Source organism: Sciurus vulgaris (assembly GCF_902686455.1).
Source record: "Sciurus vulgaris genome assembly, chromosome: 8".
Classification (NCBI taxonomy): Eukaryota; Metazoa; Chordata; class Mammalia; order Rodentia; family Sciuridae; genus Sciurus; species Sciurus vulgaris.
The window spans coordinates 139,592,161-139,614,489 of record NC_136468.1 but is presented as its reverse complement, the minus strand read 5'-3'; the positions used below and the strand labels follow the sequence as shown (position 1 = coordinate 139,614,489).

Sequence of the window (22,329 nt, the reverse complement as noted above, 5' to 3'; positions counted from 1 at the left end):
AAGAAGAGCCAAGCTTGCATCTGCCTCTGCTTCCTTGTTCTTCCAACTTTTATTGCATCCAAGCCATCATCCTATTGGACAGTGCTGCCCACTCTTAGGGAGGGTCCTCTCTTCAGTTCACTATCCCACATTCCAGTCATTCCTAGTTACACCCTCGTTGATACACCCTTTTAATCATCAGCATCTCTTAATCCAATCAAGTTGATTCACATTAACCATTACAAGTCCATCCTTTGTCAACATGATGTCCAAACATGACTTTTTACATCATACTTAATCTCTAAATCAACACAATAACTTCATAATTTCACCAAACATAACTATCCTTCATATAACTGAAAACATACTAGTTCTTTTCCCAGAATAGAAAAAAAAATTACTGATGTTAAGTCAGTCAGTACTATATTACATGATGAGTAACAGGAGAACAACATTTCTTCTTAATGCATGTGTAAGTATGCATAAACATGTTCTTAACAGAATAGGGAAGAAATATCCACAGCAATTACAATCTTTTTTTCTGTAACTGGTCAGGTAGCCATAGTTAATATTTATATCTACCTTCTTCTACCCATTCTCTATTCCCTCTACCTTCAGCAAGCACCTCATCAAGTCTTGGCTCTTTACCTGGAGGTGTGACCCACACCTTCCTTCCTGAATGGTCTGAGACATTTGTTTTCTTGCCTGGATTGGGTTGTTGTAGTTTCTTACTGATCTTAAGAACAGGACAGGGTACTACCAAGAGATGCCCTTAGGGATCTCCTGCATTCCAGAAGTATACTTCCTTACCTCCATTGTGGAGTAATAGTTCAACATCCCCTTGGTTATCTGGATCAATCACCTCCGTAACTCCTGTCTTAGCCTGCTGACTCAGAGGCATGAGGAGCCCAAAGTGGCCAGGGGGAAGTCTTAACTTCCAGTTTAATGAGATCATTGTTATCTCTCCTGAGTGAAGCATTTCTCCTTCAGGAACTAAGACTTCTAGGCCTGCAGAACATAAGGTTTCAGGGACAGGAAGCAAAAACTTGCTAGTGGGCCACTAGGGTTAATGGTGAGTGGTACCATTCCTGTCTCCACCCCTTGATTCCTGGACCCATGAATTCTAGCACTAGGAGAGACAGAACCATGTAATGCTTGCTGATTCAGAGTATAGACAGCCTTTGAAGAACCTTACCCCAGCCCTGCAAGGTATTGCCTCCTAGCTGGTGTTGTAACTGCATCTTCAAGAGTCCGTTCCATCATTCTATCAAACCAGCTGCTTCAGGATGTGGGGAATGTGGTAAGCCCAGTGAATCCCTTGAGCATGAGTCCATTCCTTCACCTCTGGCTGTGAACTGAGTTCCTCGGTCAGAAGCAGTGCTGTGTAGAATACCATGACAATGGATAAGGCGTTCTGTGAGCCCACCGGTGGTGTTTTTGGCTGAAGCACTACGTGCAGGGAAGGCAAATCCATACCCAGAATAAGTGTCTATTCCAGTAAGGACAAACTGCTGCCCTTCCATGATGGAAGTTGCCCAACATAACCTACCTGCCACCAGGTTGCTGGCTGATCTCCCGGGAACGATGCCACATGGTTGATCTCTGCTGCTGGCAAACTGGGCACTCAGCTGTGACCATAGCCAGATCAGCCTTGGTGAGTGGAAGACCATGCTGCTGAGCCCATTCATGACCGGCATCCCTGCCCCATGACCACTTTGTTCATGAGTGCATTGGGCAGTGACAGGTGGCTGAGGAAAGAGACTGACTGCTATCCACAGCTCGGGTCATCCTATCTACCTGATTATTGAAATCCTCCTCTGTTGAGGTCACCTTTTAGCGGGCATTTTCTTGAGACACAAATATCTTCACATCCTTTGCCCATTTGGAGATGTCTATCCACAGACCTTTCCCCAGTTGTCCTTGTCACCAATTTTCCAATGATGTTCTATCCAGTTCCCTGACCAGCTAACCAAGCCTTTGGGTATGGCCCATGGGTTGGTGTACAGTCGCACATCTGGCCATTTTTCCTTCTAGGCAAAATGCACACCAGATGCACTGCCTGAAGTTCTGCCCGTTGCGAAGATGTGCCCTAACCACTGTTGCTCAGGGTGTTCCAGAAAGGGCAGCAGTGCTGCAGCTGTCCACTTCTGGCTGGTTCCTGTGTGTTTTGCAGAACCGTCCACGTACTGGGCCCTAGTCCTCTTCCTCTGTTACTTGGTCATGAGGTCACAGGTTCATGCTGAGGGACAGACAGTACTGCAGCTCGAGTCGGAACCACGGGCATTTGGGACACTTCTTCAGGCAACCTACTTGTGCCTTCAGGTCCTGCCCGTGCCCGAGCATGTGTGTACCACTTCCACTTGATGGAGTGCTGTTACACACGTCCAACTTTATGGCTTGGTGGGTCAGATAGCCCTGCAGTCCCTCCAGGGATGCAGTATTGCTTTTGATTGACTGTTTTCCCAGGTATAGGCAACTCCAGAGGCTTCCATTTGGCCTTTCCCATCATAATAACCTTCACAGGTTAGGGAACCAAGTGCTGAGTGTATCTATCCAGTTCATGACAGGCAGCTCAGGTTGCATAGTAACCTGGTGGCCCATGGTCAGGCATTCAGTTTCCACTAAGATCCAGTAGCAGGCCAAGAGCTGCTTCTCAAAGGGAGAGTAGTCTGAAGATGATGGCAGGGCCTTGCTCCAAAATCCCAATGGCCGCCTCTGTGATTCTCCTGCGGGGGCCTGCCAAATTGACTATTTTCCGGACAGAGTCCCTATCTGCCACTGATACTTCAAGTACCATTGAGTCTGCCAGGTCGTATGGCCCAAGTGGCTGAACAGCCTGCACAGTAACCTGGACCTGTTTCAGAGCCTTCTGTTCTGGACCCTTCTCAAAACAAGAAGCTTTTCTAGTTACTGGGTAGATGAACTGAAGTAACCCACCCAAGTGAGGAATGTACTGCCTCCAAAATCCAAATAGGCCCCCAGGCATTGTGCTCCTTTCTTATTTGTAGGAGGGGCTAGATGCAACAACTTATCTTTCACCTTAGAAGGAGTATCTGGGCAGGAGCCGCACCACTGGATCCCTGGAAACTTTACTGAAGTTGAAGGCCCCTGAATTTTAGTGGGATTTATTTCCTATCCTCTGATGTGCAAATGTTCCACTAGCAAGTTCCTGTTGCAACCTCCTGTCATCAATGTATTGGACCAGTGTAATACCTTGTGGAAGAGAAAGACGATCAAGATCTCTGTGAACTAAGCTGTGCCACAGTGCTGGAGAGTTGACACCTTGAGGAAGGACAGCGGAGGTATATTGCTGACCTTGGCAGCTGAAAGTAGATTGTTTCTGGTGATCCTTATGCACTGGGATGGAGAGAAAAACATTTGCCAAATCAATAACCACATACCAGATACCAGGAGATGTATCAATCTGTTCAAGCAAAGAAACCACATCTGTACAGCAGCTGCACTTGGAGTCACCACCCGATTAAGCTTACGATAATCAACTGTCATTCTCCGAGAACCATCTGTCTTCTGCACAGTCCAAATAGGAGAGTTAAATGGGGATGTTGTGGGAATTGCCACCCCTGCATCCTTTAAGTCCTTGATGGTGGCACTGATCTCTGCAGTCCCTCCAGGGATGCAGTATTGCTTTTGATTGACTGTTTTCCCAGGTATAGGCAACTCCAGAGGCTTCCATTTGGCCTTTCCCATCATAATAACCTTCACAGGTTAGGGAACCAAGTGCTAAGTGTATCTATCCAGATCATACATTCTGGGACTGGGGAAATAACCACAGGATGAGTTTGGGGACCCGCTGGACTCACTGTAAGTCAGACCTTGCCCAAAATTCCATTGATCACCTGACCTCCGTAAGCCCCTACTTCTACTGCAGGGCCACAGTGACGTTTCGGCTCTTCCGGAATCAATGTCAGTTCAGGACCTGTGTCTGGTAGTCCCCAGAAGTTTTGATCATTGCTTTTTCCCCAGTGCACAGTCCTCCTGGTAAAAGGCCTTAGGTCCCTTTGGGGAAGGATGGGAGAAAGATTAGCAGTAAAGATTTCGGTACTATACCAGGGTCCTTCCTCAAGGGGACCTGGCCTTCCCTTCATTCACGGGGTTCTGCATCGGTACATTGACTCAAATTTGGGAAACAGTTGAGGGGCCACGATTCTCTGCTCTTATGATCTAGGGTGGACTTTTGTACATTTGCCCTGGAATTTTTCTGCTTATATAAGTCAAGTAAGAATTTGGTAGATTTCCCATCTGTTTGGCTTCTAGAAGCACCATGATTAATTAGCCAACACCAGAGATCTACACGAGTCAGAACATTGTGTCCATTTCTTCCCCTTTGCTGTCCATTGAAGTTACTACGACTACGCTGTCTTTGGCGAATGAGAGCTGCCCCTTGGCCTCTTCCTCCCTGGATCCAGTCATTCCCATTGCATTCAAGTCTTCCAGTTGATTGACCGCAGCTCCCACAGTAAGGTCTGGAGTACAGAGAAGAGCAACGACAGAGCTCTTCAAGGATGTGGGTGCCCCCCTCACAAATCTGTTTCTTATAGTTTTGGTGAAGAGCACGTCTTCTGGACCCCCAAAGTATGGAGGAGAAGGTCGTACATGACAGATCCATTCCAGCATTCCCATCTCTCTGAGCCTCTGGATTCCCTCATCAACAGTAAACCAAGGGATGTTAGGCATTTCCAGCTCACTTATTGTAGGCCGTCTTTGGACCCATACTTTAGACAACCAGCCAAACTATTAGTACATTTTTTTTTAACACTGGGAGCTATTACATTAAATCTAGAATCTCTGCTTAATGAGCTAATAGCAATAAATTCAACCTGATCTAAGTTTATGTTCCTCCCACCATTATCCCACACCCTTAAAATCCATTCCCACACGTTCCCCAGACCTCTGCTTGTATGAATTAGAAAACTGAAGAAGTTCCTTCAGGGAGTAGAGTGTAGCGTACCTCCTCGTGGGTCACACTCTGTACCTCACCTCTAGGGACCTGCTTAGAGTTGGATCTAGTTGTAGATATGGAGGCAAAAGTAGCTGGTGAGGGTGGGTCCTGGGGAGTATCAACATCTTCATGCTGAGTAGCTGAATGACAGAAGGTTTTTACTGATTCCATGAGCAAAGCAGGATTAGTTCTCTCCAGGAAGGTGGAGAAGCCAGTGCCACAGAGGTGGGGGTAGGGATGCCTGGTCACAGCTAAGGGTGGGGACTCAACAACTTCTGTCAAAATAAACTCATGGGAGTTCAGCGTCCCCAACCCCTTCAGGCTTCTGCCATACATTGCCACCCCAACTTGCAGGATCCCTTTCTTCTCCAAGCAGTGCTCAGTTTAACTGCAGACACCTTCCGAGGCTGAGTTAAACTTTTGTCTTAATTCAGCCAACTGCTGGATGAGGGTTTATGTTTGGTTTTCAGCAACCTCAGCCCTCTGACTACTAGACAGAAGAGTCTCCTTCAGAACATACTTAGCAGCTTTCAGATCAGTTATATGCATCTGCGCTTGAGAAACTGAATTTCTGAGCTCATCATTCGCCTTTGTTACTTTGTCCAGTGAAACCAGAAGCAACCAGCCAACCAACATCATCACATTTCTTAGTTTTCCAGAACTGTTCAAAGACATCATGTATAGTCACTAAATGCCTTGCTTTTTATAGGTGGCAAATTGGGAGCATCAGATGCATTTACTCTGTGAATATCTTTAAACAGTTCCCACTATGGATTATCAGTGCTCTCCATAGTACCAATAGGAGAGAGAGACTTTAATAACCTTAGCTCTAGTCAATTTAGACAGCCAACTCCAAAACCCACAAAACCAACTAAGAAAATTCATCCTTACAATTGTTTCTCCAGAGCCACTCCTGGTACCAATTTCTGTATTAGGGTTCTGTAGAGGAACAGAATCAACAGGAAGTATGATTATGAAAAGGGGATTTATTAGATTGGCTTACACGACCAGAAGCTGGATAGTCAACAGTGCTACTCTAATCCGAGACCAAGGCGTCTGGAAACCCCCTGGAGAATCACTGGCAGTGTTTGCTTTAGAAGAGTGAAGAAGTGAGAGTCTGATGTCCTCAGATGATCAAAGCAGCAATCAAGAACCTGTTCAAGAAGAGTTGAGCTTGCATCTACATCTGCTTCCTTATTCTTCCAACTTTTATTCAAGCCACTGTACTATTGGGCAGTGCTGCCCAGGCTTAGGGAGGGTCTCTACTTCAGTTCACTATCCCACTTTCTAATCTTTCCTAGACACGCCCTCCTTGACACATCCAGAAGCCTCTTAATCAACAGCATCTCTTAATCCAGTCAAGTTGACGATTCAGATCAGCCATTACGCAGCCATGGGTGTTGGTGGAAAATTTAATTTTCCATGTGGTGAAAAGTTTAATGCCCTGGGTTCCAAATACTGACTTCCCACATGTGGCCTACGCACCACTCCTGTGCTTGACGTTCTTAGGCATCACTTTTAGAGATAATCTTTTGCTTCAATGTGCCTCCTTAGTATTTAATGAGAAAAAAATAATTTTGATGAAAATTGAATGTCTCCTGTGATTTAAGGTGGACCTCGGGAGTCTATCAGAATTTGCAGTAAATGGCAGACTCGCTTCAGGGTTCTCAGGCTCTTCCTACCCTTTCCTCTGCCTACAGAGAATTGGTCATTTGCGCAATTAAAGAGCCATTGTGCTGTGTTGGTGGTGCACACTAGCAATCCCAGGTCCTTGGGGAGGGAGTTGGGGCAAGAGGATGGCAGGTTCAAGGCCAACCTGGGCAAGCAAGTCAGACCCTCACAGAATAAGATGAAAGGAGGAGCTGGAGATGTAGCTCAGAGTAGAACACTTGCCTGTGCAAGGCCCCGGGTTCCATCCCTAGTACTACCAGAAAAAAAAGGCCGTTGTGCCTTCTTTATATGTTGGACAGTGTTCTTTCAGGGTGCAAATCCTGTCTTGTTACTGAGAAATTGGAGGTGTTTTTCAGGTAGTAACAAAAATATTGTCAAAATGTAATTTATGTGTAGAATCCACGGTTCAGACAGACTTGCCAGAGTGTGTAATTGCCTTTAATCCACTGGGTGCGAGAGGCGAAAAATAACATGCCATGTTCCCGTGCTATTGTGTGCTGTGTCCCTTATCCAGCTGGGGCTGCAGGTAAAGCCTGCATTTTAACTTTCATTTCTGAGTGACTCTTCTTTTTCTGATCTTGAAAGAGTTGTGCTTTCAGGAATCACGTGAAGGTTTATTGACTGATGCTTACACAGCTATGCTGTCTGTATAGAAAGACATGCTGGGGGCATAATATTACTCCTTTGCAATTTATAATCTAATTGCAGAGTTGATGTAAGTGGTGTTTAGTGCTGTTTATATGTCCCTGTTATGTGTGTGTTGCTTACACTTGTAACTCCAACAAGCCCGGCAATTCCCCCATGTAGAATGTTTTGGAATAGGGTGCTGAGTGTTTGTCTTCAATGTGGCTTTTCTTTTTTTCAGGATGTATCAGGACAAACTGGCTTCTCTCAAGAGGCAGCTGCAACAGCTGCAGGAAGGTGGGTGTCCAGCTGCCTTTTTCACTTCGAAACATTCTTAATGTTACAGACCCTTTATCTGTATTTCTTTGTGGGAGTGATCGAAAACTTAGTCCAACTGATTTTAACTAGTACACATTTTGCTCTCCTGTCAGTAAAGTGTTGATATTTCAAATTTTTATTTCAAATTTATTTTCAGCATGTAGCAGATTCTTGCAGTGAAATCTCATTTGGGGCTGTCTGTGGGGCACAATTTGAAAATCATGGTGCCTAAAGATAGGTATTTTTGGGGACATGTTGTTATCAAAGAACGAAGTTTACTCTTCTTCTCAACCAGTGTTGATGGACTGTGCACTAGCCCGCTGTCTTCAGTTTCTGTTTGTTAAATCACAAGCAGAGTGGGTCTTGTCAAGTGCGGTTGGCTGCTAAGGTGGTGTGGCCTGGGGCTGAGCGCAGGCTCCCAGGTTCCATGATAGGCACCCCTTTCACTGCCTTCTAGCAGGTGACTGGGTATGTCACTTTCTCTTGCTTAATCTGTTTTCTAATCTGTGACATGAAAATGAGAGGGAGCATGCGGCGTGAGGACTGGGGACAGTGCACTGTCCATTCACTGATTTCCTGTTGGGTCCCCTTGTCAGGGAAGCTGTATTTTTTTTTTTTTTTTTTTTCTTTCTTTTTTTAAACCTTGTGGCAGTGCTGGGGATTGAACCCAAGTCCTCGAGCACGCTAGGCAAGTGTCCTCCTGTGGAGCTACATTCCAGCCCTTCTCCTCGGGGGGGGATCCGCTCACTTGGACTAGCCCATGAACAGGTATTATGATCAGGAGACACTTCTCCACACATCTGGGGTGCTCTTAATGAGCTGCTTTGGAGAACAGTGAGCGAGTGGGGATTTCAGAAGCTATACCTGAGCCTTCTGGTATTGTCACTAGCCACATGTGGCTTTTTTCATTAATTATTAGTTAAATTAATAATGTGGTTCCTCAGTTGCACTGACTGTATTTCAAGTGCTACAAGAGACACGTGTTGCTCGTTGCTACCATGGTGGATGGTACAAGTGGAGTACATTTACCACTGCAGAAAATCTGCTGGAGGGCCCTGGCCTTGGATGACAGGGGCAGCGATCAGGATCACCTGGTGGAACGGGTGTCTGCACCCTCCAGTTCTACTCTTCCGCTGCAGAGGTCTGTTTATTTTTGGTACCACAGATTGAACCCAGGGGTGCTTTGCCCCTGAGTTGCATCCCATGTTTTCCGTTTGTTTGTTTTGAAACAGGTTCTTGGTAAGTTGCCAAGGGTCTTGCCAAGTTGCCCAGGCGGGCCTTGAACTTTTGGTTCTTCTGCCTCAGCCTCCTGAGGTGCTGCGATTACAGGCGGCCACCGCTGAGCTCAGCTTCACTGGGAGTTTTGATGGACTGAGGTGGGGTGAGCTCCACTTAGGTCCCGGGCAGTGTCCGCTTTGTGCCTTAGCAGAGAACCAGAATCCAGTAACTGCTCAGCTGTGGCTTTCCTGGGTTTTATTCTGGCATTAAAACCATCACTGTTGGCGTGAGAAACTAATTTTAGGAAATAAAATTTAGAGTAGATTGACCTTTAAAATGACTTTGTATTTTGTACATGTTCAATCAGGTACCTTGCAGGAGTATCAGAAGAGAATGAAAAAGCTGGATCAGCAGTATAAAGAGAGGATCCGAAATGCGGGTAGGCTCTTCATGGTGGGAATCACTGTCTTCAGATTTACCACCTTACCATCATGTGATGCGACCCTAAGAGTATTTTCCAAAGTGTATCTTATATCTTAGATATTCCACTGCTGGGAGAGTTTGGGGGAAGAGAGACCCCAAAGCTGCAGTTATATGAAATTGGTTTATCTTTTTTCCAGTAGTCTTGGGTGTTGGTCAGGTGTTCTCCCTGATGCCCCAAAAGTAATCTCGCACACCTTCTTGCTTATATATCTGTGACTGACTTACTGGACAATCAGAGGTGCTGAAGTGGAGAAGGATCGTGGGTCATTTTATACCCCTTTTAATGTTTCTTTTAGAATTCTGTCCTTTGGGGTGGGGAGGTGTCTTGTTATTTCCCCAAGTATTTTATTAGAATCATTTAGAGAAAAGGAGCTTGCTTTTGGTCTGTTGTACATGGTAAACATATTCATTCAGCATATTTGGTGAACATCTGCAGCATGTAGGCACTGTGAGTGGTATGACGTTGTGAACACGTTGTCCTTGACTTAGGAAACTTGCTGTTTCATGGACAAAGCATATCTACAAGAGTGGTTGAGGAATAGTCATGCAGAAAGTGAGATGTGACTACTGTTTTAAATTGTGTAAACAGAGATTCTTGAGCTTACAGGAATTTTTTTGCCTGTGAAATTTTAAAGTCCATCATCAGCTAGCATTTTGAGTGCCAGCTGGCGTTTGTTCCTGCCATGGTAGAAGTATTTTGGTTTTAAAATAACGTCCACGTGCCACTCCTTGGGTTTTCCTTGAGTTCTGATCCAGTGACCCCACAGCTTCCTGTTGGAGGAAACCTTTGTCCTCTCGACTAAGGAGCACGTGTGCAGTGTGCACCAGCAGACAGAAAAGGAGCAGAGGGGGTGGGTGCTGGGAAATCAGAGCTGCAGCCGTTAGCCCTCTGCCCGTCCGCATCCTGCGGTCCTTGCCGCTGGCCCCGCTCCACTCCGTTAAAATCTGTAGCCCTCTTCCTGGAGCTCCTTTCCAGTGCGGGAGGTGGCGCTGTGGAAGGAGATGGCCTGCGTTCAGCTCCCACCCTCATCACCCTTGGACTGTGCCTTTACACAGGTATTGCTTCTTGGGGCCTCAGTTGCCCCATCCTAGAGGGGAGTACAGATTGCCCAGGGAATTGGCTTAAGATGTAAATACAGGAAGGGAAATTGGTGTGAGCCATTTTTCCTAAGCTGGAACAGCAGGATGTGTATCGAGTCGTTTTTCTTGATTCTTGCAGCCGCTCAATCCTGTCCTTGTGTTTTTCATGAACGTCTCTTCCTCCCAGGTGAAAATGCAGAAGAGCTCCTACATCAGGCATGACTTGAGCTTTAAAAAGCACGTTGCATGCGGAGGTAGTCCACCTGCTTTTGTTGTGTCTGGTGTCTGGCTGCTTTAAAACAACAACTGCCAACTTTTAAGTACTGATTGTCATTTGACTTGTTGCAGGTGTGATTTCTCAGGTGGCCCAGGACTTGGAAATGTCTGGTCCATTCAGTCTGAAGCAGGCCTAGGAGTGAACATGGTGGGCTAGGTGTGCTTGGGCTGCTGTGTCCGGTGACTCCAGGGCCAAAGTTATCAGAACTTCTGGGGGTCAGAAAACATGTGGCATGTCCCTTTCCTCATTTAATTGTTTCCATTCAACAGTTTAGGGCTTTTAATCTGGAGTTCCTGGGACTCTGAAAATTCTAGAGTATGGGTGAATGTGCTTTTTTCTTGGAATGGGTCTGTAGGATTTATCAGGTTTACAAAGGGGACCAATTATAAACTGTAAATGGCACCCCTGGAATTACTGGTCCTCCAGCAATCCTTGTGGACCTTATATAGCAGGTTCACTGTCACCCAAAAAATATTAGAGGCCAAAGACCTATTTTGTTTAAAGTATGGGGTTTGTAGAGGGGCTTAAAGGGAATGGGCTGCTAGGCAGACAGTTAACGAAGCACCAGGCAAACAGGTGCTGAGTAAGTCATTGAGTCCTGCTGGGCATGTCTGCTAGGAGCTTGGTGGGTGCAGCGCTGCCAGGAAAGGCCTCAGGGATGGGGTTTGGTTAGATCAGGAGCTTGGGAATGTGATTGGAGAGGCCCGTGGCATCGTGGGCAGGTGGCGGAGGCCTGAGGGTCAAAGCCCCAGGAGGGCCCGGAACCTCTGTTGTCTGGATTCTTCTTATCGCTCAGAGACCTCCGCACAATACTTTGGGAACATGGACGTGGACTTTGTCTCAGGAGTAGTCGCGTTGCTTATTCCTGTCCTGTTCTGCAGTCTCTGGGACTGTGGGACAGTGAGGACTGGGTGGAAGGAGGGTGACTTATTTACAGTTTGGTTCCACTGCTTGCTTTGTCCCTCAGGCAGAACTGCCAGAGCTTATTCTGTTCAGGGTCACATTTTAACTGGACACAGGTACCTCTTGCATCCTTGCCTTCGTATGTATCAACACTTCACTGATGACAACATTGGCTTTGTGCACTGTGCTTCCAGAAAGCAGTTACTGCTTCTAAACGAACCTCAACACCCCTGTCTGGAAGGTGACAGCCTCGAGACTCTAACCGCGGTTTCTCTCTCTTTCAGAGCTCTTCCTCCAGCTGGAAGTAAGTACCTTGGGGCCTGGGTTTGTAGTTTGAGACTGGAATTTGACTCTGCTGATCTGTTGGCCTTTCCTTCCGTCACCAAGTAGATAGTTTGGAAGCCTTTGCCACAATTCAGTTTGACCAAAGGACACTTGATCCTGATATAGACGTTCTGTCTGTTCTTTGTTGCTGGGCAGCCTCTGCTTATCACAGGGAACTAGGGACACTCACACTCCATTCCTTTATTGGTGGATTTTAGCTTGTGCCAAAGTTGGAAGTATCTCTGAATTATAGTAGCCTAATAATTTGTTATTGGTCCTCAGAGCAGCCCAGCTTCTGAATTGGCTCAACAGTTCCTCCTCCAGCTAAAACTTTCTGGGCCAATAGGTAGGATGGAGTTTTGATGATTTCTTCTGCTCCACAGAGACCCCAGTGCTGCTGAGGTCAAATGATGGTCTGTTGTGGTGGCTGTAGTTGGGGTACACTTTGAGAAGGGCGTGGTTTGTCGGAGCTGTATGACTGGAAACCATTTTAGTACGAAGTCAATTCTGTGTGTATGGCCACAGCCAGAGGGTCACACAGTCCACACCACGCCCACCGCAGGCCCCTTGTCACTTAGCACATGGTGAGACTCTATAAGTGACTGCTTAGGCAACTTTTAAAGTCTGAGTACTGTAGGGTTCAGGTACCAAATCAGTGACCTACTGTGCTCATTCTGAGCTCACTGAGAGTCAGAACTAGCTTGCAGTGCACCAGCAGTGCATGCATACACCCTTTTTCTCACATTCTCACCCACATTTATTGTTACTAGCTTGTGTCATCTGGCCTTTATATCATAGAATTAACTTTCAAGATAGCTACTTCACTTGGAATGAACTATTTTCCTTGAAATTGTGACTTTAAAAGGGATTGTTTACTGTCTTTGAGAGACATATGTTGTATTTTAACATTAAAGCTATATAATGTGAGGTGTGGGAAAGGGGACCTACCTGATAGCAGGTGTGGGCAATGACACACGAGTGGCAGTTTTGTGTACTCCTGGGGAGCTTGCTCCCGGACCCCTTTGCTCCCAGCTTGTGAGAGTGAGAGCTTACGACGCATGTTCTGGGGAAGGGGCTTTCTCTGCTGTCGAGGACAGAGATGGACTTTGAGTTGGAGCTCCCTCTGGCTGCCTGGCTGTGTACCCTAGCCTGTGTTTCTCTTTTACTCAGACCGAGCAAGTGGAAAGAAATTACATTAAAGAAAAGAAGGCAGCAGTGAAGGAATTTGAAGACAAGAAGGTTGAGCTGAAAGAGAACCTAATTGCCGAACTAGAAGAAAAGAAAAAAATGATTGAAAATGAAAAGCTAACAATGGAACTGACTGGAGGTATGAAACCCCATGGGCAGGATCCTGGGAGCCCTGGGGTCTTGGTAGGTTGCTCTAGTGACGGCTTCTGTCTCAGACCCCCGGAGCAGAGCACGGTGGTGGAGGGTGGGCTTTCACGTCTCACTTCTGGCTGCACCTTACACGGGCTGTGTGCCCTTAGTCAAGCTGCTTCCCCACACCATAAACCAAGGCTGACCCTATCCTGTCTCAGCAGTGTGGGTAGAAATACCGATGCCTAGTACAGTGACCTCCGCATGACAGGTATTCAATAAATGGCAGACCTTTAACAATAATTGCAAGCTCTGGCTTGTGCTTTAATTAACGCCTGGGTCAGCTGTCATTTGGTCGTGTTCCTGAATCACTTACTCTAGTCCACCTGGGGTGACGGGGGAATCCCTCTGCTATTCTTTCAGTCGCCTTGATTACAGAAAGGGCATTATATTCCTTCGACCTCCACGAGAGAACAGTGGCTTTTGGCTATATCGCCTGTGCTATTAGATCCCTCAGGTGTTGCTGTTCAGAAAGAGCTGATTCAATTCCAGCAGGGTAGCTAAACTTAACTCTTCTCATGTAAAGGGAGTGAAGTTACATGAGACTTGGTGCCAGTTCCTCCCCAGCCTTCTAGGATTTAGCGATCCGCATATGGGGAACTCGGCAGGTCGTAGGCAAGTTTCAGAGAGAAGCAATATGGCCGACTCTTCTGTTGCCATATGTAGTCGGATGGATCCTAGAAGGATGTGGGGAATCGTTGTGAACGGCTGTTTTGAACCTGGCAAGTACACTTGGGTTCATGTAGGTGGCATGCCTTCGGCACACCCAGAATTTAACTTTCAGAGTCTTCTTCAGAAGGTACAGGGGCTCCACCACACTTTATTTTAATGGGGTTCTGTAGGAAATGCAGTGTTTTTGTAGAAGTTCTTGGAGCTGAATTTGAAATTGAAGGTAACCAGTTAAGAAAGTAACCTCCCTACGTATTCTGGCTCTGTGAACCAGCGTGGCCCTCCTGGTGACACGACTGTTGGCTCCAGTTCCCGTGATACCTGATGAGAATGCGATTGTGTCTGGTGGCAGAGGGGGTCTGGCTTGTGAAGAATCTCCCCTCTGGTAGCTTCCTCAGTGAGAGACTTGGCAAAGGAGCAAGTTCCTTGAAGACCTCCGAAAGCAGCTTAGAAATGCTGCTTTTTGGTTTTATTTTGGCAAGAATACATGCTAAAATAGCATCTTCAGACAGCACTGTCTTGTTCCTGTTGAAACGCCTTTTTAATTAGATGGCTAGCACTGCAGCGCCCTGTCTGGTGCCAGTCTGCTTGCCTGTTTTCTGACCGGCACACCGTTCGTTTTCTTTGATAGTGGCTGTGACTGGCATTGATGCCTCACTGCGCTCTGCTGGAGCCACCAGATGTTCGGGAGCCTTCATTAGGCTAGTGGGAAATATTGTCAGTTCATAGCTGCTCCCTTTCCATCTGCAGGGAAGGGTATTATCACCTTACCTGTGATTTGGCATCCTAATTATTGACAAGCAATAGACATTATTTGGCCAGGCAGTTTTATAGCCAGAATCTTAAGTGGGACAGGAGACATCCTCAGTGACTTGAAGAAGAGCCTGCCAGGGTGGAAGAGACACATTTGTAACACACACACACACTCAAAAATTACAGAAGTGTTTAAAGCTAGCCATGGGCATTAATGGTACTGATGTCCTTCCTCAAGCCATTTGGTACCCTTGGTATGGAAAGAGCTGCCAAGGTGGTGGTAGAGTGTGGAAAGAAAAGGCACTGGAGCTAGGAGGATAATCAGCTTCTGCACAGATGGTGCTGCCATGGTGTTGGATTAAAGGCCTGATTTCCTTCCTCTAATTGAGTGACTTATTTCACCTTTGTGGATTGATGCCCAATATCAGTGTTGCCCAGCACTGCCCAGAAAAGATATTTTTAAAAATCTCCTTTTCTGATTCAGTGTGAAGATCTCTTTAAAACAAAGAGGGAGGATCATGGGTTTGAAGCCAGCCTCAGCAACTTAGCAAGGCTGTAAGCAACCTAGTCTCAAAATAAAATTAAAACAGTAAGAAGGGCTGGGGATGTGGCTCCATGGTTAGGTGCCTTTGGGTTCAGTCCCTAGCACCCAAAAAACAAGTGGAATAAGAGGCTGCTGGGATGTGAAGCTATGTCCAAAGAATTTGTTGGAAATGGCTGTGTCGGGTGACCTGCTCTGGTGAGCTTGAGAGCTGGTACATACCTCCCGGGAATCAGCAGAATGTGCTCTTCAGAGCCCAGACCTCTTGTGGAGAGCTTGGGAAGGCTGTGCAGGCCACTTGGTGTCCCAAGAAGCTCTGGGGCACCTCTCCATCCCTGCAGCTTCTGCTTCAGTGTGCGCCCGGTCTTGATAGGGCAGGTTCTGTTTCCGGCCATGAGGGGCAGGGCCTTCACCTGCAGGAGTAGAGAGGCTGTAGAAGTTACCTGACCGTTTTCTCTGATGCTAAGGCCCAAACAGTCAATGAGAACCAGTAGCTTTAAGATGTGAGAGCCTTACATTTAATTCATCTTTCTTCCTGTCACAGAGCAGCCTCCTTTTCTCCTCTCTTCCGAGAGCTTGCCAACTGCCACTTCATCTTCTGTTGTAAGTTCTTGCTCACCAGCCATCTTTACCCTTAGGCCCCTGTGGAAGCTACTCATGACCTCACTAAAGCCTGTGAGTTTCCTTTGGAAAAAACTGGATGTAGCATGGTGGTGCATACCTGTAATCCCAGCCACTCGGTAGTCCGAAGCAGAAGGGTGTCAAGTTTGAGACCAGCCTGGGCAACTTAGGAAGACTTTGTTTCAAAAAAAAAAAGGACTGATATGTAGCTCAGTGGTACTTGTACCACTGAGCTCAACCCCCAGAACTGCTCCAACCACCCCCTCCCCCAAAAAATACTAGATTGATAGCACAGGACTCATTATAACGTCAGTTTAGAAGTTTCGCTTTCTGAGTGCTTGTATCCAGTGAGGCATTGCATAAATACATCAGAGCTACTGCTGCAGGTGACAGACCTGGGGAGAACCCTGGCTCTGATTGCCAACTTAGTTGAACTGGGCTTCCTCATTCAGCAGAGATGGTGGAACCTGTTAGGGAGAGTCAGTTGGAGATGAGGTGAACTTTGGAAAGTGGCGGCACTCAGGACTCGGGGAGTGAAGCCCATTTAGTTTGCGCAGCTTCACTTGGCTGTCATTATCCTGAATTTACAGATGGCAGAGCTGACTCAGAGAAGTGGAACCATTTGCTCAGTCCCCCACAGAGCTAGATGGTGTTTATGCCAGAACCTGTCTGGCCACAAGTATATTCTCTTAACCAGCAGGTTATACTGACTTTTCCTGGTAATGTGAGTACCTGTGGCAGTAAGTGAACCACAGAATTTGGCTGATGGGTGAGGTCAGTGTCCTCAAGGGGCTTATGTCCTGATAGCAACAACAGTGACACAGCCTCCTTGTCTTTCCCGGGATAAGGTGGTGTTGAGGTAGAGGGCCCGGAATGAGGATAAAGATCTGACAGACTTGTCTTCATGACTTTAAAACCATAAGGCATGTGGCGGTCCTGCGCAGAAGTGGGCGGTCTCACACAGCACTCAGTAGAGGGACCTTGGAAGTCGAGGCCAGGGGAAGAGGGCCCACGCAATACCTGGCGAGGGAGGAGGGAAGAGACCTGGATGTGGGGTAGGGTGGGCTGCTGCTGGCAGTGTGGCATCCAGGCTGCTGGTCATGGTTGAGAGGCGGGAGGAGGGCTCCATTGGGTCACTCTTTAGTAATGTCATCCCTCCCGTTAGGCAGCCTCGGCCTCATGGAGGTTGATCCCTTTATTCCTACTCTGATTTGAACTGCAAGGAGCTGACCTTGATTCTTTTTTTGACCCTGGGGAATGAACCCAAGGGTGCTCTACCACTGAGTACATCCGCAGTGTGATTCAGGGTCTCACTAAGTTGCTGAGGCTGGTTTTGAACTTGCACTCCTGATTCAGCCTCCTGGGACTGCAGGCGTGTGCCCCCAAGCCCAACTCCTGACCTGGATTGTTATTCCACACTCCCACTTCCCATTTCCACACGGCAGCACTGATTTGTGACGATAGGTTAAGCCTGCTAGAGGGACGACGGATGTGCTGGGGCTTGCTCTGCGCCTCAGTCTGGCCCGTGTTGCCTTGCCCTGGTTTGAAGGGGTTGCCCATGGCTACAGGTTTGCTTTGCAATGGCTTTTCTTCCCATCACACATCCTGTTTCTTAAGAATCCTCCTTTGAGTCACTGCAATTGTTGTTTTTTTTCCCTAATAGCTGAACAGGTATGAGCTTGTTTTTTTCCTCAATTTTTGTTTTTAATTGACACATAATTGTACATACTTATGGGTGCAGGGATATTTGATACATAAACTTACATTGCATATCAAACCAGGTCATTAGCTTGTTCATTACCTCATAACACTATCGTTTCTTTGTGCTAAAGAACATTTAAAATCTTACATTCTGGTAGCTGTTTTGAAATACACAGTACAATATTGTTGACAGTACAATATTGATGGTCACATCGTTATGCAGTAGGACCCTAGAACTTATGCCTCCTGTCCATTTGGAACTTGGTGGCGACTCATGTCTTACTGGGGCCTTTCCCCTGCCCTCCCTCGTTCTACTCTCTGCTTCTCTGAGGCCAGCTTCTTCGCATTCCACGTATGAGTGAGATCCTGCAGGAGCTTGTTCTGATGGTCAGAGTGTTCAAGTGAAGCTTTCAGTGCCGTTGAGTGCTGTGGGCAGATGAGCTGTTGGAAGCAAGTGAGCGCATCGGCCTGCAATAGCACGGAACACGAGGCCGGTCTGGGAACTGGTAATTGCGTGTCGACTGCAGGAAATTAACGTCAGGATGTAATGACTCTGCCTACCACTGAGCCAACCTGTACCCCCACTTCTTAGGCAGGCCCTGTGCTGCCTGGGTGGGTGTGGGGTGCCTGCGTCTGCTGGGTTTTGTGGTGAGCAGAGCAGCAGGAGTTGCACTATTAAGGGTCGTATATGGGATGGTTTGGAGGGGAATGGGTCCCACATAGACTTGCCCAAGTCTGGTGTAATTGTTTGATGTTCAGTGGGATTCTACAAATAGTACCCCCTCTGGAGCAGATCTCTGAGGAGTCCTCTGGATCTGAGATCTTAATTGAAGCCAGTTAGAGGTGTTCATGGGTTGTTGCTCGATGTCTGAAAGGAAAACACTAATTCCTCGCTCAGGGATCTTCTTCAGGGTCGTCAGACTCCAGGGCTGAGCTTCAGTTCTGGGAGTTGGAGTTTCATCAGTGCCCTCAGCTTGAACCCCCAAGATTCTTACCGACTGAACCTATTGGAGGCTGACGTCATAAACTCAGTGTGCTCCCTGTCGCATACAGTGAGAAACAGAACTGTCAGGCAGACTCAGGCCCTGCTGGTCAGGCCGGCCTTTCTCTCTTCGAAAAATTTTCAAAGCCGACTAAGCAAACCTGGGATTGGAGCAAGGCAACTTGGTGGGTTGTATCCTGTTGGAGTTGTGACGCTTAGGTTGATCTCCCCCTAATCATTTCCGCATGGGCCACTGGCCAGCACTGCCTTCTGCTCTCGCCTCTTTTCTCAGTGGTATTAGAGACACATGATGAATTCTAGGGCCTCCCCAGAGCATCTTTGTTCTGCAAAAGTAGTTTTGTATACAATTTGTCAGATCATTGCTATGACCAGGCTAATAAAATGGATCCATTTTCACATTTTACAAGAATTTGATTGTTTTCTGATTTGTCAGGGATGCAGTTATGATTTGTCTGACTTTAGGGGCCTGATTGTACTCGGTGTCCCCTTAGCTCCCCCTTTGCTTGGCTTCTTTCCATCAGGTGGTGCCCACCCTCCCACCCTGCAGTCTTAGCAGTCCATGGAACAGGGTGCACTCAGCCACTCCCTTTGGACAGGACGTTCCCTAATGTTCACAGGCTACACGCTTTGTTCTCTGGTACGCTCTTGGATTGGGTTCTTTTCATACTTTGGTTTGCAGATTAGGTCTACATGTTGCAAAGCCTCGCAGTTGGTACCGGCTGCTTGGTGTAGTGTGTGATTTCTGTTTGACTGTTTGCACCTTGTCTTTTTAAGAAAGATCTTCATGTAGTTTTGTCCTCCCTGAAAACAGGATAATAAGAGCCAGCCTCATTTCGTTCTTGGGCACTGTGCTGAGGGCCTGTGTCATCTCATGCAGCCCTGACGGTGCCCGGTGAGGGAGGAGGTGCCGGTGTTTCCATCCTCGGGAAGAGGGGTCTAGATGTGGAGCCTTTACCTGGCCTGCCCAGGTTGCATGGCTGCTGTGGGGCTTCAGGCCACGATGGTGCTGTGCCACCAGCCAGGGAGTAAATGGAGAAAGGTGGCATCTGAACAGAGGATAAGGTCTTTCTTTTAGGAAGAAAGCTCCCCTCCCCAGGGTCTGTGTGCACATCCCCTTCCTTCCTTCCTTCCACGCCCATCTCATTGGGCCAGTGGTTCCAGTGTCACCTCCATTCCACTCATAGGAAGAGGATTCCATGTTGCCCATTTCTGTTTAAGAGTGACGTGCAGAGGCATTTCTGACTCTTCACTCCTAACGTCCTGCGCGTTGCCCGGTGGACTGACCGCACTCTCCTGACGGCTCTGCTGGAAGTGTGCTTCGTGAGCGAACTTTATCTCTTAATCAGACCTGACCTCAGCCCATCGTTCTGCAGAAGACTTTGCGATGGCCCTGTGTGCCAGGACTGTCGCGGGTGCTGGGGTCGAGGCAGATTTCATGCGGTGGTGGAATTCTAGCCTCTGACGGGAGACATCCTGTGGCACTTGGTGTGCGAGAGGGCTGCACAGGTGCCCTGGTCACTGGGAAGATGGAAGTGGCCTGTCACGGGAGGGAGTATTGAAAAGACTCTTAAAGTACGAGGAGTTGTCTGGGCAGAAAAGAGAAGGCTAGACAGATAATGACAGTACAAAGCCTTGGTGTCCGAAATGATGTCTTGGGGCAGCTGATGCTTCTCAGAATGGGGGCAGAGGCAGCCTTGGAGGGGAGCCAGGAAGAGGAGTGAGTTTGCCTGGGGAGGGTGGCGTCGGGTATGGGTTGCCATCCAGAGGGCTGGGGATTGAGGGTTCGCTGGGATATAGGCCGAGGACTGACAGGACCCTGGAGATCACCAGTGTGTAAGGAACAGGCCAGGAAAAAAGGAGCCCAGAGGCGTAAATCAGCAGAGATCTGGGCGACTGTGCCTGGGGCTGCACGGCAGAGGCTTCATGGCGTGGGGAGTCAGCAGCGACGCCAGACGAGGGAGAGAAGTCGAGAAAAACGAGAGTCTTTATATAAAATGTGCCTTCGTTGTGTTACTTTTGAAGTCAAGTAGCTACAAAAGGTTATAAAAAGAAAAAAGAGTTTTAAGTTTGTAAATGAGACTTAAACATGCCAGCACTGAGGCCATGGACTTGAAAGAGCCTTTGTGCTCGTGGGCCACACGTGTCCACCCTCTGTGGGAACCGTGGGAATTAGTCCAGTGGGACCATCTTGAGGTTCCTTCAAGAGTTTACAACTCTGTGGCTTCCTAATTTGAGTGAGAGGAGGAGTAGCCTTTAGTTTTTGAGGGTGCTGGAGAGATTCCTACAGTGGCCATAATGGTGGACTCTTGGGCTGGATTTCTGGGAGGGACGGGGACCTAGTATAGCTGGTCTGAATTGCATAAGCACCGACTCTTTAAAGTCTGACACGGGTGTCTGGTTTGGGCCATGTATAGACCAGACATCGGCAATAACGTAATTCTGTTTGGGTGTCCGTAGGCAGATGTTCTTACACTGTAGGAATCCTTACTGGCCTCAAGAGGGAATTGAATAGATTTACCCATTCCATTCTTGCCATAGATTCTATGGAAGTGAAACCCATCATGACCAGAAAGTTGCGGAGGCGACCAAATGATCCTGTCCCCATCCCAGACAAGAGGAGAAAACCTGCTCCTGATATCCATTTGCATCAAGCTTCAATTACTTCTTTTTTCTTAAGACTATTGACTCTCTTGTTTATCCAACCGATAAGAGTATAAGTGGCCGTTGTCCTGCAGAAAACAATATTTGATGGAAAAACATGTAAGATATTTATGCATGGGTCAGGGGTTGGTCATTTTTGTTTTGGAGTCCTCAGCTGCTACTGCTTTTAGTGGGAGAGGTTTATACAGAACTGTTATTTGGAAGGGTACTTTATGTTGTATTTAGAACCTGGTTTTAACACTTTAAGATGCAGGGGCAACTGAAAACTTGACATGCCTGAATTTTTCTACTTGTCAAATGAGGACAGTAGTTATCTGCCTTTGGGTACCACAGTTACCCCATCCCTACAATAGTGGATTGCAAACAGTTTTTAAATGAGAGCAAATGATATTTTAATCAAAATAACACAGTTCTTTAATTATAAAAATGGTTAATGGGAATAGGACACATGAAGAGAAGTGTTTTTCTTGTTCTCTTAAGAGATAATAAATAGCCATTTGTCCAGAATGGTTTGGTCATTTGCTACCAGGAAAGGAAATAACTTCAGGTCCTTTCACCTATAACTGAGAATTTAAGTTGCTATGGAAAACTAATCTTCCCTTTGAGTGTGTGTGTGTGTGTAAGTCCTGAGATATTTGGAACAAAGGCACTTTATAAATTCAGAAAGCAGTCTGACTGTTTTCTGCCCTCTCACTATTGTAGAGATCTACTGGTTCTTATTGGACCATCTCATAGCAGTTTGTAAGATGGGGCATGTGAATCCATTTATATACTTGGTCACCATGACAGTTGGATAGTCACCTTTCTAAGGAGTAAGTTGTTATTACAAAAACGTCATTCTGCATAGTCATACCTTGTGAGTTCTGAACTACAGGTACCATTTTGTTGGTACTTGTTTCCTTGGAATCCATACTTTTTAGATGCATTTCTTTAACTCTCAACACCTCAGCTAAACTATTTGTTAACAGATGAACAGATCATGGAGGATCTGAGAACATTAAATAAGGTACAGTTTGATTTATTTACTTATTTATTTGAAAGCTCAGGCTTGACATGGTTTCTTCACTTTGTTCATGTGATACTTGTTAGATCATTATGATACCTCTGACACCCACAGTTATATCCAGAATGATTTTCTCTAAGATTTTTTTGTTGTTCTTCCTACA

At 46.8% G+C, this 22,329-nt stretch overlaps 1 protein-coding gene and 1 long non-coding RNA gene across 2 annotated transcripts in view; one reads left to right on the top strand and one right to left on the bottom strand.

Moving 5' to 3' along the window:
• SUDS3 (SDS3 homolog, SIN3A corepressor complex component) overlaps window positions 1-22,329 on the top strand; it is a 36,108-nt gene that overhangs the window by 3,579 nt on the left and 10,200 nt on the right. Inside the window, exons 3-8 of the mRNA XM_079151561.1 lie at window positions 7,476-7,531; window positions 9,138-9,209; window positions 11,798-11,817; window positions 13,008-13,164; window positions 21,041-21,138; window positions 22,113-22,169. Coding sequence (XP_079007687.1) covers window positions 7,476-7,531; window positions 9,138-9,209; window positions 11,798-11,817; window positions 13,008-13,164; window positions 21,041-21,138; window positions 22,113-22,169 — 460 coding nt within the window. The remainder of the gene's footprint in view (window positions 1-7,475; window positions 7,532-9,137; window positions 9,210-11,797; window positions 11,818-13,007; window positions 13,165-21,040; window positions 21,139-22,112; window positions 22,170-22,329) is intronic.
• Window positions 17,097-22,322, bottom strand: LOC306668318. The gene is made up of 2 exons (XR_013765846.1): window positions 22,099-22,322; window positions 17,097-21,127 (listed from the first exon to the last, which is right to left on the bottom strand). It is a non-coding gene; the product is annotated as an uncharacterized lncRNA (long non-coding RNA).